The following is a 16,641-nucleotide window of genomic DNA, read 5'->3' on the forward strand; positions in this document are numbered from 1 at the left end:
ATTATTATATAATCCATAATTAAAATTATTTTAATTATTTATTTATTTTAAATATTTTTAACACTTAAGTATTTGAATTATTTATAACATCTTTCAAATATGTAATTTTACTCTCTTTTTGTCTTGCTGTAGGATGTTTGGTCTTCATAAGAAGGTCATCAGCGTGGTTCATAATCTGCTGTCCAGTCATGACTCTGACCCACGCTATGCTGACCCTGAGGTCAAAGCTAGAGTTGCACTGCTCTACCTACCACTCATAGGCATTGTGATGGAAACCCTTCCCCAGCTCCATGATTTCACCGGTATGTTCATAGATTTTTGTATCCTGCTGATGTTGTATTGTAAATATTCCATGTAATAACAACATCCACCCATGTTGCTGTTTCTCTTTAGTCACTTTAATTAACCTTTCTTTTACCATCGCAGAATCCTATAATCAGTGGGGGCGTCCTGGTGGTCCATGTACTGAGGAGCAGGAAGCTGAGGGCAACAGTATGATTAGCCAGACTGTTGCAATGGCAATTGCAGGGACCTCTGTGCCACAGATGTCACGGCCTAGTAGTTTTCTGCTCAATCCACAGGTATTGTGACCTCACTGATTGGTTGCAGTGTGTGTGTGCGTGTGCATGACAGAAATGACACCCTTCGCATTTAAAGTAAAGCCATTTTTGTGCACATCCTTTTTATTTTCAAAAAACTTAAGCTGCCATAATGAATTTAAATCTTTTGAATGAAAATACAGGGTGGGCAGTTTATATGGATACACCGTAATAACATGGGAATGGTTGGTGATATTAAAGTCCTGTTTGTGGCACATTAGTATATGTGAGGGGGCAAACTCCTCAAGATGGGTGGTGACCATGGTGGCCATTTAGAAGTCGGCCATCTTGGATACAACTTTTGTTTTTTCAATAGGAAGAGGGCCATGTGACACATCAAACTTATTGGTAATGTCACAAGAAAAACAATGGTGTGCTTGGTTTCAACGTAACTTTATTCGTTCATGAGTTATTTACAAGTTTCTGACCACTTATAAAATGTGCTCAATGTGCTGCCTATTGTGTTGGATTGTCAATGCAACCCTCTTCTCCCACTCTTCTAAGGGGGTCAGATCGGGAGACCTTGGGGGCCATTCAACTTGCCCACGACGACCAATCCACTTTCCAGGAAACTATTCATCTAGGAATGCTCGGACCTGGCACCCATAATGTGGTGGTGCACCATCAATGGAAACCTCAAGGCCACTGGATATTTGAAATTGCTACATGATGATGTGTTTCCCTCTTTATGCACTGAAGCTGGCACGTTCCCTGAGTTTTTCCAGCAAGATGGTGCACCACCACATTATGTGTGCCAGGTCCGAGCATTCCTAGATGAACAGTTTCCTGGAAAGTGGATTGGTCGTCGTGGGCCAGTTGAATGGCCCCCAAGGTCTCCCAATCTGACCCCCTTAGACTTTTATCTTTGGGGTCATCTGAAGGCAATTGTCTATGGTGTGAAGATACGAGATGTGCAGCACCTGAAACTACGGATACTGGATGCCTGTGCTGGCATTTCTCCTGCGGTGTTGCTATCAGTGTGTGAAGAGTGGGAGAAGAGGGTTGCATTGACAATCCAACACAATGGGCAGCACATTGAACACATTTTATAAGTGGTCAGAAACTTGTAAATAACTCATGAACGAATAAAGTTACGTTGAAACCAAGCACACCATTGTTTTTCTTGTGACATTACCAATAAGTTTGATGTGTCACATGGCCCTCTTCCTATTGAAAAAACAAAAGTTGTATCCAAGATGGCCGACTTCTAAATGGCCAACATGGTCACCACCCATCTTGAGGAGTTTGCCCCCTCACATATACTAATGTGCCACAAACAGGACTTTAATATCACCAACCATTCCCATGTTATTACGGTGTATCCATATAAATGGCCCACCCTGTAGATTACTTCATGTTAGAGACAATTAGACCAAAGCAATGTTATACAACAAGAAAGCTGCATCATGCAATGTCTGAAAAAGGAGACTATCAATCCTTCACTAAAATCTGTATACCTTGGTCTCCAGGCCACCCGTCAGCATGGCTCGTTCTCAGCTGAGTCCAGTCGTAGTCTGCTTATCTGTCTGCTGTGGGTGCTGAAGAATGCAGATGAGATGGTGCTTCAGAAATGGTTCACTGACCTGTCTGTCTCTCAGCTCAATCGCCTGTTGGACCTGCTCTACCTCTGTGTCTCCTGCTTCGAATACAAGGTTTGAATAAGCTTCATAGTTGAGGGAGCTAATGCCAAAGGTATTAATCAGATGTGTCTCCACCGCACTTATGGATCTCTCCGTAACAGAGTTGGGTATAACGCATTACTCAGTTACTGTAATCAAATTACTTTTCCTGGTAACGCAGTAAAGTAATGTTACATTTTAAATTTATGTAATTTGATTACAGTTACTTATGTCAAAAAAATACGTTACTTAAGTTACAAATGCAGTGTAAAAAAAAAAAAAGAAGTACAAATCATGTTTTGCGCGTCAGTATGACCTTTAATAAATCACCGGAGAATGCGAGCTAAAATGAGAGTTCTACAACATTTAGATGCAATGAAAGTTTGCCTATCATATTTCAAAATGTTGCACGCAACATATTTTAGTCTGGCATTATAGTTTGGGAAAAGTTCAACAAGTGAATGTGTACAAGTTTATGTCACAGTAACACTAATAAAGTAAAAAATAAATGACTCATCAGAATGAGATCAACCGCTGGATTAAACCGCATCGGCATCACAATTCAAGACTTATTCCTCACAGCGCATCTTCTTCCAAAAACGAAGAGTAGCCGAGATGAACTTGAACCTTTCTACAGAGGTGATGTGAGCGTTTACATGTTCGTGCGTCTCAAGCTTGGTTTCGCGTGGATGATTATCTTATAGCACGCGCATGATCACATTATAGGTGAGCTCAGACGGGAAAGACTGTACCTCCCATGGGTTTCATACGGATTATTTTATCAAAGAATATTTGTTTTCGACGTGACTTCATTTAATAATAGACACTTCAAGCTTTCTTTAGATATACTGTATTTCTCATGTCATTTTCATTCTAGTGACTCGTTTCAGGGAGATATTCACGGAGACTGAGAATGCAGAAAGCGCACCCTATTTGTTTTTGTTTTTTATTTTACAAAACCAAAAAAGAAAAGTTTTGTTGATATTAGGAGTGAATCACGGTATACAAATAATAGGCCTACTTATGTATTTTTTTCAGTCAATATGAAATTAATGAAAGAACTGAGGTTCTCTTTGTAGAGTATTTTTTAGGTTTGATAACTTGAAAAGTAAAGTAAACTTGAAAGTAAATTAATTAGTAATCTGATTACTTTTTAAATACAGTAATCATTAATGTAATCAAATTACAATTTTAAAGAAGTAATTAGTAATTTGTAGTGGATTACTTTTTTTTTGTAACTTACCCAACACTGCTCAGTAGTATTCTGTATGTCTTTCATGTCTGTTTACGTTTCCATTCATCTCTAAAGAAATGCAGTCTGCTCGGCTATGTTCTTTCACAAACCAAGTGAAATTAATTCATGTTTGTGTATCTATCCATCCATTTCATCCAAAAAGGCCCATTTTTTGTTCATGCAGGGCAAAAAGGCATTTGAACGTATGAACAGTCTAACCTTTAAGAAATCCAAAGACATGAAGGCCAAGTTGGAAGAAGCCATCCTAGGCAGTATTGGAGCCAGACAGGAAATGGTGCGACGGAGCAGGGGGCAGCTTGGTTAGTAAAAAATAAATAAATAAACACACACACATACATATATACATATACATGCATGCATAACTTTTGTCCTCCACAGAGAGAAGTCCATCAGGCAGTGCTTTTGGCAGCCAAGAAAACCTGCGCTGGAGAAAAGACATGACCCATTGGCGTCAGACCAGCGAAAAGATGGACAAGTATGATTTTATTTAATTAAATTAATTTTTTATTATTTTTATTTATTTTTGTTTAGTGTGTTCCTGAGCCAATTTTAAAGTAGGTGAACTTTGACTTCCATTTCAATTATGTAACTTTCCTGATACAAGTACAAACTTTATAATCTGGTCGTCAGTAGTTAGTCCAGTAGTAAGAGTGGAAAAACAGAAAAGAAAAAATAATAAATATTTATTAATTTTAAATAATAAAATGCAAAAATGTAAATAAATAAAACAAATATTCTTCTTATTATTAGTATTATTATTATTATTTTATTTATTTATTGTTTTCTTTTCATTTAGTAATTAGACTGCCTTAAAGATTGTTTTTTTTTTTTTGTATTATCTATGTATTCTGTATGGTTAAATTAAGATAACTGCTTGTTTTCCTTCCATAAAACTATTAATTTTATACCATTAATAATAGTATGACCAATATTTCTCCATATTTACAGAAACAACCATTAACCATTTGACCTCAAATAACCCCTTTATTTGACCATGTTCTTTCATGTACTGTGTGTTTAGGGGCCAGAGATCAGTCAGGTATTGTACAGCTGAAGTGTGTTTGGCTTTCAATGACCCCTGCTTTGCTTCAGACCTGAATTTAAAGCCCCTCTCCCTCTTGCTTTGGTCCTGCTCTTCTCTACTGGTGCTTGGATTGGTGTGGATGCAGTTATTACTGACCAGAATCTGATTCAGACCAATTTGTGCGTGTTTATTTGGGGAGATGGAGTAGGATGCAGCTTGGATGATGTGATTCTGTTATAAGCAGTTTGTTTAATAAGAGTGCAACATGGCTCTTTAACCAGCCTCTCAGGTCCAAGATTTGGCAGTGAATGATTTCAAAATTTGATGTAGTTACCCTAATATTCAATGTAGAGTTAATGAGCTACGAGTATATTGTCTATATTATTATATAGTTGTCATATTGCTCTCTTTAACTTTTTTCCACGAACATGCTGTATCTAATAATGATTTTATTTGGAGAATGAACATGGTGGCAGTTGGCGGTCCTTTGTGAGTTCAGTGGTTCTCAACCTTTAATCCTCCATGATCCTAATCATAATACAATAAAAAATAATAAATAAATGTTGTAAACATTTACTTATTAACAGAACATTTTTGTTGCTTGTATTTGACTGCCACATTATTTTCATCATGTGACACAGAGCTGCTTAAAACCTTGTAAAACTACAATACTATGTAAGAGCTCTTTTTTATATATATATATATATATATATATATATCCAAATAATAATTTGATATATCCAAATAATAATAATAAAAAAGTACCATTACAAAATATAACTTGAATGAGATTTTGACAGAAAACCTGACTTTGATATCACACTATTTAACTTTATTTAAATAACTTCCTTTGATATTTTTAATTAGCTTGTACGGAAAAAATACCTGTATGAAACCATTTAGTTTAAACAAATATTTTGCAGTTGTGTTAGAAGTGTGTAACACAACACAGTGAACGAGAATGCTTAAGGGTATTTTTTTTTTATTAAATTGTTTTTCTGGTGTCACTTGATAGTATTTTTTTCTGCAAAGAATTGCCTAGGTTATGTGCTATAGTGAACGCTTTTGTTTGTAATTTTTAAATGTAGTATTCATATTTATTATCGTAGTAAAAATCTTATCCTTGAGTTAATCCAACTTAATATGTAGTGATTAAAGCATTTTGCTGCTGTTTTTCTGTAGTCCCTTTGCTGCTGTTTAGTTGTGGCCCCTCAGTTGAGAACCACTGGTCTTAATTCATTTAGTTATATTGAAACATTTTGCCGATGGTTATTGTTTGATGCCATTGAATAACCTTCTATAATCACTTGGCTCCCTTTTTCAAAAGGACAAGTGTCTGGCAGTGTGGGTGCTTCCGTACATTCAGCTCTTTTTCGAACAAATCCTATTCAGTGGCCCACCCATAGGGAATTCATATTAACATGGGCCCTTTTAAAATGCTACTCTATCTCCTGGAGTCCCTGTGTGCAAACTGATTTTCAGTATTAAATTGCATTTAAAGTAAAGCGGCAGAAAAACGCATTTTATGGTTTACCTGTGGGGTCTAAATTGAATTACTTACTATGCTAAATGCTATACTAAAGTTTAATTTAGCATTTAGCTTGTAAAAAATAAAGTATCTTGGTGACGGATTGCACAATGTATGTACACAGTGAACCTCCATGTGCAGAGTTGCAGTTTAACAATACAGTATTATGCTACATTTTCAAAAAGCTTACAACAGACCACCCTCTCTGCTTCTAACAATAATCAGACAAGTCTGTGACAGGGCCATGGGTGTCTCCTTCCCTATAAAGGGTTATGATACAGTTGTTTGTGTGTGGCCTTTTTTGAATGAATCGTACCATACAGGTTTAAGGGAATTCCACTGCACAATGGGAGAAGCCAGGAGCCCTTTTTAGTTAGGTTTGTAAGCTCACTAGGATATGCTTACACATCTACAGTTCATGTGAATTGTTAAACCCCTTTAAAATTATTAAGCCTAACTCAAACCTATCAAGATTAGGTTATAGAACTTATTTTTTTTTTATATTTAGAAATTAGTTTTTAATATTTAAATATTCAGTGCATTAAATATTTTATTGTTATTTTATTTAATGTTTTTAAAAGATTAAGTCTAAGTGAAAGTTCAAGTATTTAATTTTACAGATTAAAACTAATGTATTTTATATATATTAAAAAACATGTTTTTTATAATATTTATTTATATATTTTTAATTAAATAAATGGTTTTAACATTTAAACAATAATAATAATAATAATAATAAAGTTTTAAGTCTGTAGGTAAAAATAAAATCTGGTCTGTACTTTACAGATTAGTACTTATTTGTTTATTTGTAAATGTTTAGTGCATTTATTATTATTATTATTCATAATAATAATAATAAAGTGTAAACATTAAGTCCATATAAGTACAATCAAAGTCTGTAATATATAGATTATTTATTTATTTTCAAAGCATAAAGATAAAGTCTATGCAAGTCAAAGTTTGGGTTAATATTATACAGATTTTACAACAAAGGCTAGGTCAAAAACATACTAAACTATGCAGAAATGGATCGAAATATTTGGTCTGTATGCAGAGGACAGTCTTCTTCTGTATACACTCACTTGAATGCTTGTGTGGAGATTGCTGTGGCATTCAAGGATCCGCTTGCTGTTGTACCTGCCATATTGCACCACTCTAAACATTCATTTCCTCATTGTTTGTCAGGACCAGGGCTGAGCTGGAGCATGAAGCAATTATTGATGGTAACCTGGCAACTGAAGCTAATCTCATCATATTGGATACACTAGAAATTATAGTTCAGGTAATGATCTCAACTACTATCAATAACTCGATATTTTAACACAGAAGACATTTATTTGAACTATTAGGGTTCCTTTATGTGCCATGTAGACCGTGTCAGTGACGGAGTCCAAAGAAAGCATTCTGGGAGGGGTTCTGAAAGTCCTGCTACACAGCATGGCATGTAATCAAAGTGCCCTGTATTTGCAACACTGCTTCGCTACACAGAGAGCTCTCGTGTCAAAGGTGAGTGAACGCTGATCAGGTCAAAGAGCAGAATTTTCTGTTGAGTTTGTATTGACCAATTTAGCTCCAGCAGATCTATGCAATTTTGCTTGGTGATTGCTCTCTTTACATGATCTCTTGTGACAGTGTCTAAGTCTTAATGCGTGTTTAGTTTCCAGAGCTGCTGTTTGAGGAGGAGACCGAGCAGTGTGCTGACCTGTGTCTGCGGCTCCTGAGGAATTGTAGCAGTAGCATCAGCACCATCAGAGCCCATGCCAGCGCCTCCCTCTACCTCCTCATGAGACAGAACTTTGAGATTGGAAATGTGAGAAACATTTAAACACTCTGTCATAATCCAAAAATAATAGAAGATTGTTTGCGCCCCTCAGTTCTGTACCACATGTGCATATAAACAAATATGACATTTTTCATTTCATTTTGTATTATTATATTACTTAATACAACACCATTCAAAGGTGTACACTAAAACATACATTATGATATTAATAGAATTTAACTGATTTGTATTATAACATTTTAAAATATAAGTTGTTATTGTGATGGGAAAGCCGTTACTCCAGTCTTTAGTGTCACATGATCCTTCAGATGATCAAGAATGGTGATCAGTTTAATTAATAATGAATCTATTTAATTAATAAATAATTTCTTAGTTTCAGTAAGTTGCTTGAATTTTTTTGAAAACCATTTATACAAGCTTCTTTAAAAAAAACAAAAATACTTGCATTTACTTGAAATATAAATCTTTTGTAATATTGTAAATGTTTATACTGCCACTTTTGATAGATTTAATGCATTTAATGCATTAATGCTGGAAAAAAAGTGAAGTGAAGTGACATTCAGCCAAGTATGGTGACCTCGGAATTCGTGCTCTGCATTTAACCCATCCAACGTGCACACACACAGCAGTGAACACACACACACACACCGTGAACATACACCCGGAGCAGTGGGCAGCCATTTATGCTGCAGTGCCTGGGGAGCAGTTGGGGGTTCGGTGCCTTGCTCAAGGGCACCTCAGTCGTGGTATTGAGGGTGGAGAGAGCGCTGGACATTCACTCTCCCCACCTACAATTCCTGCTGGCCCGAGACTCGAACCCACAACCTTTGGATTACAAGTCCGACTCTCTAACCATTAGGCCACGACTTCCCCAGAAATAATAAAAAGAAATAATGCCCTTCAAAAAAACAACAAAAACACAATTTTATGACCCACATTTTTTAACAGTAGTGTATATTTATAAAATATTATGTATTTAATATTTATAAATAGATTATAAGTAGATATGTATATTAAATTATTAATTATTAGATATGTACAAACTATATATTGTGTATATATACTATGTTTATTATTTATTATTATTATTATTTTTTTTTTTTACTGTATTTAGTCTCTGTTTATATGTGAAGAGCTTTATCATATTTTTTTTTCAGTTTGCTTGTTTTCTTTCCTGCAGAACTTTGCACGAGTGAAAATGCAGGTGACCATGTCTCTTTCGTCTCTGGTGGGTACGTCCCAGAACTTCAATGAGGAGTTTCTGCGGCGTTCACTCAAGACCATCCTCACGTATGCAGAAGAGGACCTAGAACTCAGAGAAACCACCTTTCCTGACCAGGTGAGGCTCATAAATCTGTTTCCACCAACTATTTGCTAATTCCTGACACAAAACACTGATTTTGACTCTGGTTTCAGGTTCAAGATCTGGTGTTTAACTTGCACATGATTCTTTCGGACACAGTAAAAATGAAGGAACATCAAGAAGATCCAGAGATGCTAATTGATCTGATGTACAGGTAATATTTTTGAAATAAATTTGACATACACTATTTATGCTAATATATTTATTAATAACTACCAACCGTTTTTGTTTATATTTTTTTAAATATGCACTACAATTCCAAAGTTTAGCGTCCGTATTTTTTTTAAAGAAATCAATACTTTTATTGAAGGACACAATAAATTATTTGTTCACAAGTAACATTAAAGATATTTATAATGTTACAAAATATTTATATTTCAAATAAATGTTTTTCTTCTGAACTTTCTTTTCATCAAAGAAAATGTATTGTGGTTTCCACAAAAATATTAAGCAGCACAACTTGTTTTCAACATTGATAATAACGAGACATGTTGCTTGAGCACCATGTTAGCATGTGATTGAATGATCATGTGAAGCCTTGATTAATGGAGAAAATTCTGCTTCACATGAACAAAATTTATTTGAACATATTAAATTAAAAACTGTTATTTCAAATTTTGAAATAAATTTTTACTAGATTTTTTTGTCATATTTACTGTATTTATGAAGACAAATGTGTCCTTTCTGTTATGTAGGATTGCTAAGGGCTACCAGACATCCCCGGATCTACGACTGACCTGGCTGCAAAATATGGCCGGGAAGCACTCGGAGAGGAATAATCATGCAGAGGCAGCTCAATGCTTGGTACACAGCGCCGCCCTGGTGGCTGAGTACCTCAGCATGCTGGAGGACCGCAAGTACCTGCCTGTGGGCTGTGTCACCTTTCAGGTTCCTGCCGCACCCTGTGACACAGATAATGTGTCAGTCATTTACTTTTTAATTATAATATATTCATGAGATTTTTCTCACTCTACAGAACATTTCCTCTAATGTGCTGGAAGAATCTGCAGTGTCAGATGACGTGGTGTCACCAGACGAGGAGGGCATCTGCTCTGGGAAGTACTTCACTGAGGCAGGCTTAGTTGGGTTGCTGGAACAGGCTGCAGCCTCCTTTTCTATGGTGTGTTATTTACTATGTGGTTTAAAAGACCTCTACTTTATTACCATGACTTGGCCGTTTGTTTTAAAGGAATATTTCTCCCAAAAATACTCAACTTCAGGCTGTCCAAGATGTGGATGAGTTTGTTTCTTCTTCGCAACAGATTTGAAGAAATTTAGCATCACTTGCTCACCAATAGATCCTCTTGCAGTGAATGGGTGCCGTCAGAATGAGTTCAAACAGCTGATAAAAAAACTTCACAATAATCCATGAGTAATCGACACGACTAATTGTCACTTCAATTAATCTTGTGAAGTGAAAATGTTTGTATTAAACAAATTAATTAAGACCTTCTACACTTTAAACCGTTGCTTCAAAAATACAAGTCCTCTATCCATAATATTGCTTTCTCCACTGAAAAAAAGTTGAGAGAAATGTGCACAGGTCAAACTGCATTTACAAGTAAAAACAGTCCAGAACAGTTCTAAACAAACAAATATGTTGGTGGATTTTGATGTGAGAGGACCACGGGGGATAGACCTTTTCACTGGAGGAAGCGTTATTATGGATTGTAGACTCATATTTTGGCCAGAAGCAACAGTTTTAAGTTAAGATGCCTTAATGATGGATTTGTTTCTTACAGACTTGCTTTTTTTTTCACTTTTCAAGACATTAATTGATGGACTGGAGTCGTGTCGATCAGTTGTAGATTATTGTGATGTTTTTATCAGCTGTTTGGATTCTCATTCTGATGGTACCCATTCAATGTACAGGATCCATTGGTGAGCAAGTGAAGCTAAATTTCTCCAAATTTGCTCTAGTTAAGAAACAAACTCATTTACATTTTGGAGTGATTAAATTTTTAGCCAATTTTCATTTTTGGGTGAACTATTCATTCAATTTATTTGATTGCTATGTATAATAAGATTTAGCTTGTTATAGCATCATTTAGTTTAGCTTATTTGCATTTTGGTATTATATAATAATTTAATAGTTAAAAAAAAAAAGATTTTTGTGTGTATAAAAGATTTTTACTGAATATTTAATTATTTATTCATTTAAATACTCTGAGTATATACAGTATTGTGCAAAATAAAAATATTAATTTCAGGAAACTGACATGTAGTTATTTAACTGTATTAAATCATATTGTTTTATACCGGTCATGGGCCATTCTTATCGTTGTTTGTCTCCAGGCTGGTATGTACGAATCAGTGAACGAAGTCTACAAGGTCCTCATCCCTATTCACGAGGCCAACAGGGATGCCAAGAAATTAGCCACTATTCATGGTAAACTTCAGGAAGCCTTTGGCAAAATTGTACACCAGGTAAATGCTTATATTAAAGGTGTAGTTATTAATCTTTTGGATCCTAAAATAAATGCTCTGTTTAGCCTCTTCATGCTGTATAAGACTACAGGACTTTGTATTATTGGCCTAGAAGCACAAAGCAACAACCTGCCAGATGTCTAACTTGGCAACATTGGCGTGATTTATGTGTGACACATGAAAGAGACTTTGCATTATCAAGACTGCATGACTGTGTTTATCTCTTTTACATCAGAGTGACTGTTAGGTACTATGGATGTGAGCTTTATTTAGTGAGATTTCCTGGGGGTTATGAATGGTATTCACACTAAGAATGATAACTATAACGGTAACTATATTTGTGTCTACTACACCAACACACAGCCTGTTTATAATGCTTATGTGCTAAATTCTCAAGTTCTTTACAGTCTGATGGATTCTGATTGATATATATATATATATATATATATATATATATATATATATATATATATATATATATATATATATACTATTTTTAGTATAGAAATGCAAGTATCATTTTATGAACATTTTATCATTCATTAGCTAGAAAACCAGCCAAAACATTATGAAACTGATTCCAACAATATTGTTCCTCTGTCACGTTATCATTTTAGGTGTGGTGTGGACTCCACTATGCTCTTTGGATTAGACTGATTATTAAAACTTATAGTCCTTGGTGTGAACGGGCCTTATATCTTGCTCATGCGTAGCATTGAGCAACTAGTTTGCAGCATTAATGCTATTGATATTATTGATTCCTCAAATTGAGTGACTGGTTGAGGAGAAGTGTGTTATAACTTTTGAGCGCAGTCAGAGTTGACCTTTACATATGTTGAAAGAGGTGACCAGAATATCATAGAGACATAGGGGTGACCTTTTTGAGCTGAACTAGTAAGCAACCACAACCGCAATGCAACAAACACCTGTATAGAAACTTTCCGGCATCAACCCAGAACACCTTAGTATCATGCAACAAGCAATCACGTGTAATTTAATTTTCTTTAAAAAATGTAATATATAGTTACTTTATATTATTGCATGCAGTATACGGGGGTGAAGAGTCTTGCATGGTGAATTCAGTCTAAAAAATAGAGTACAGTTCAGTGTTGTTGTTTTTTGTTTGTTTTCCGAATTTGAACTGCATCCAAACTTTTTAACAGTAGTGCATGGATTTTCAGAAACAAGTTTTTCCCCATAATGCTTTGCAGTCAGTGAAGGGGGTGATTATGACCGGTGTATGTTGATTTGTGCTGTATTCTCTCTGTTATACAGAGCACAGGCTGGGAGGTAGGTGCTATACTTCATGGTTAATGCTTGGCCCATACGTGCAAGCTGTGGGCATATATCATGACTCTTTTTGCTGTGAATTTGACCCATTAACATTTTTATGGACGTTTTAATTTCTTCGTCCATCCCTCCTTCTCTCTTTCCGTGGGACTGCTGTCAGTGGTGTGTGGGCAGCAGCGTCCCTCTTCCTTGTCTCATCTTCCTCTCTCTCTCTCCCTTCTCTTTCTTGAGGAAAAATAATGTTAACATTGTCATTTTTGACAGGCCATGCATGGGAGCCACTGTGACACTAATGACAGATTTATTCATGAATGCGTCATTTCACTCCCTCATCTCTCTCACTCCGTTTCATCAGTACTGCCATCTATGTCTTCTTATCATGTCTCAAAAGCACAGGGTTCGATTTATGTGAGACATGTGGATAACCTTGAAGGACTGGTTTGCCCAAAAATGAAAGTCTAAACATATTTTACTCACCCTCATGTCATTCCAAATGTGGAGGACTTTCTTTGTTCTATAGGACATAAGAAAATATTTTCAATATATATGCTGGGCCCCGGTTGGGGGGTGGGGGGCCCTTGGATCTCCGGGCCCAGGGCTCGGTCTGCCCTGGTGTGGTCGGCTGCCGGCGGAGCCTGCGGGCTTGCCGCCACGGCACCCTGGGGTGTCTACACTGTGGCTGTCGGATGTCCCACCTTCGGGCTCTCCTCTGCCCTTTTCTGGGTGGGGGCCGCAGTTGTCCCTGCGGTGGTTCCCCTGGGGGTCCCGTGCCCTGGGGGGCCTCCGGATGTTTGGGGCCTGGGTCTCTTCCATGCCTGCTTCATGCCTTGCGGGATGGGGCTGTTGTTCCCCACACACACACTATTAAACATTTACATGGAGGAACCTTATGAACACAAGCGCGCTCACACACACAGGTGTACACTCAAGCATTCACATTGGTGTAAAAACGGGTGCTCACAGACACACATTGTTCTGATCTGCTGTTGCTTCAAAACTTATTTTGTAATATTAGTTATGCGTGTTGCTCAATAACATTTAACATTTAGAATTTATTGTGATTCATACAGATGTTGGTTGTTGCTGCAGTTTCTCTGATGTTGTGTCTTCTGTTGTGTCTTCTGTTGTTTTCTCTTTTTGTCAGCAGGTATCGAAGCAAATTGTCTGTTTTTTTTTTTTTTTGTTTTGTTTTTTCCTCTCTCTCTCTATCCCCCATTCTTTTTTTTTTCCTCTCTCTCTCTCCACCTTCTCTGTTGACTTTATCCACAATTTTTTTTTTTTTTTTTTTTTTTTTTTTCTAATTCCTTTTTTTTTTTTTTTTTTTTTATTATTATTATTTTTATTATTATCATTATAATTATAATTATTATTTTTTTTATTATTATTATTATTTTTTATTTATTTTTTTTTTCTCTCTCTTGTTTTCTCTGTCCCCTGGTCTTGTCGGTCATAGTATGGTTAAATAAAAGGGTATATAAAATTTAATTAATTAATTAATAAAAAAAAATAATAAAAAAAAAAAAAAAAAAAAAAGGCTGTGAATGATGATAGCATAACTACACATACGTACTGTCATGTGTTATCTGTGTTACTGACAGGCCAGAAAAAAAAAAAAAAAAAAAAAAAAAAAAAAAAAAAAAAAAATATATATATGACTGGAATCTGGATCATTGAGTCAGTTTAACTTAAAAAAATGAATGAATCAGATTCGTAAACAAGTCATGTACATTGTGAACTGGATCAAGTCATTGCAAAGATCAGCCTCACAATATCAGTATGACACTATTACGCTTTTTCTAGTTTTGTTTTTTGACAGCTTGACAGCAACAGTCCTCATTTATTTTCATTATAGAGTGCAACAGACGGGTTCTGGAAGTATAGTCTTAGTGATTTTCTCCATAGGAGAATTGATTTTTAATGATAACTTACTGTGAGCTCAGAGGTTGCTAATGGATGGCATATGCTTTTGTTAAAGTCATTAGTTCACACTATTTCAACATTTTTGAGCAGCTGAATTTCTGGTAACAAACAAAAAAACATGCAATTTGAATGACATAAGAGTCAGCCTCCCTATCCTCTGAAAATAATTAAATATTCATATTGTGCATATATGTGCATATTTAGCAGTAAACTTTGTTTCTATAATTAACAACTTTAATACATTTATATTTCTCCATTTTTCATTTGGTTGTGATTTGCAATTCTTCGTAACGTAAGTACACAAACTTGTACCTTAGTGGTTTTGTCCAATTTTTTACCTTTTTTTTTCTTTTTTTAACTTTAAATTAAAATGTGAAATTTTGACCTCGCAGCTGGTAATCACTATTAAATCACTATGAGGAAAAAATGAATGTGAAAATACTTCCGGAGCCAAGGATGCTGAAAACGTAACACAGTACTATTAGGCTTTATCTATTTATTCATTTTTGATGTTCCACGGAAGAAAGAACATCATACAGGTTTGGAATGACATGAGTGTGAGTAAACGATAGCATTATTAATTATGGAATCTATATTCAATTAAGGGTCCAGATGCTGTTTTGAGACGCAGAATTCTTTCCTGTTTTTCCTCTAAAGGGATATCATGGTGAACATCGTTTCAAAACATTTACATTCAGTGATGTCCAGCTGACCTTCTCTTTATATGAATTTTTATTTCATTGCAAACTAAATCGACCCCTGAGTTCTCATTTACACAAATTTGTTTGTATACTAGTATTAATCTCACTTTATTGATTTATTGCATGGCAACGACTCAACAAAACCTTCATATTTGACACTCATTGCAGCATTACACCAGGAATTCATTACACCGTCTCTCAACTCTCCGTTTAATAAAGACCCTTAATGCACTTTTCTCTGCCTGCTTCTTCATTGCATGCTTATTTTTGAGTTTGTCTTTTTTTTTTCTTTGTAAAGTATTGATTTATGGTAGTATTGCTCTTTGTTTTGTTTTGTGTATGTGTTTTGTTAGTCTTTCAAAGAGTTTCCTGGTTTCCTGATTAAAATGTTCTGTTCTCTCCTTTTTTTATTTCCCTGGTTGCTGACCCCTCCTCTTCCCACTTTAATTATTGTCTTGTGGTAAGTTCATAGTCTGAGGGTTTATTTCCGTGAATTTTATGACTTAACATTTGCAATGAACCAGAGAGGGGCTGAACCATCTCAGACACCTGGTAACTAGGCCCACACACAATCTTGAACTCAGCAGAAAACTTCACACATTTCCACAGAACTGGAATGTCACACAGTTTTATGCATCTTTTATTCCTAACTATTTATTTATACAATTTTTTGACTCATTTGAATATGCTTACTTATAATTAATGCTGATCTAGTTTTCCATTTAGGCTTATTGATCATTTGTTTACACCCATTTTGAACAGCTCTTATATATATCTTTTGTATATTTAATGTGTTGCTTCACTTATGATAGATGTGATACATGGCATAAATTAAGATAATTATTATGGAAAATATTTCATGTCTTGTTAGACATTGTTGGCATTATTAGCATCTAAATTTGGGCTTGGTTGGTCTGCTTTGGTTCAGCCTTTATCTGCACCTGATTATTACTTCACTTCCTGTGCACTCAGATATGTTCCCGGCTCTGTACATATATACCCACCACTCTTTTTTCTTACTGTGCTTCTATGGCCTACCCTGTTACTTCAGCACATACTAATTCTCTCTGACATCTATTTCTATTAAACAAGTGTTTCAGTTTGACGTTCTGTATTAAGCTACAGCAGCACG

The 16,641-nt window shown here is 35.5% G+C and overlaps 1 protein-coding gene across 4 annotated transcripts in view; it reads left to right on the top strand.

Moving 5' to 3' along the window:
• Positions 1-16,641, top strand: part of LOC306845349 (dedicator of cytokinesis protein 7) — a 48,270-nt gene that overhangs the window by 26,092 nt on the left and 5,537 nt on the right. For 2 of the 4 annotated variants that reach the window (XM_079378094.1, XM_079378093.1), the window contains exons 29-41: positions 133-302; positions 427-581; positions 2,069-2,251; positions 3,637-3,772; positions 3,852-3,948; positions 7,211-7,307; positions 7,397-7,531; positions 7,683-7,835; positions 8,989-9,147; positions 9,225-9,325; positions 9,867-10,059; positions 10,148-10,291; positions 11,467-11,598. In XM_079378094.1, coding sequence (XP_079234220.1) covers positions 133-302; positions 427-581; positions 2,069-2,251; positions 3,637-3,772; positions 3,852-3,948; positions 7,211-7,307; positions 7,397-7,531; positions 7,683-7,835; positions 8,989-9,147; positions 9,225-9,325; positions 9,867-10,059; positions 10,148-10,291; positions 11,467-11,598 — 1,855 coding nt within the window. Of the gene's footprint in view, positions 1-132; positions 303-426; positions 582-2,068; positions 2,252-3,636; positions 3,773-3,851; positions 3,949-4,494; positions 4,513-6,348; positions 6,403-7,210; positions 7,308-7,396; positions 7,532-7,682; positions 7,836-8,988; positions 9,148-9,224; positions 9,326-9,866; positions 10,060-10,147; positions 10,292-11,466; positions 11,599-12,873; positions 12,889-16,641 lie in introns of all 4 variants that reach the window. The other 2 variants (XM_079378095.1, XM_079378092.1) reach the window with 2 other exon arrangements.

The sequence above is a fragment of the Barbus barbus genome (genome assembly GCF_936440315.1).
Source record: "Barbus barbus genome assembly, chromosome: 25".
Classification (NCBI taxonomy): Eukaryota; Metazoa; Chordata; class Actinopteri; order Cypriniformes; family Cyprinidae; genus Barbus; species Barbus barbus.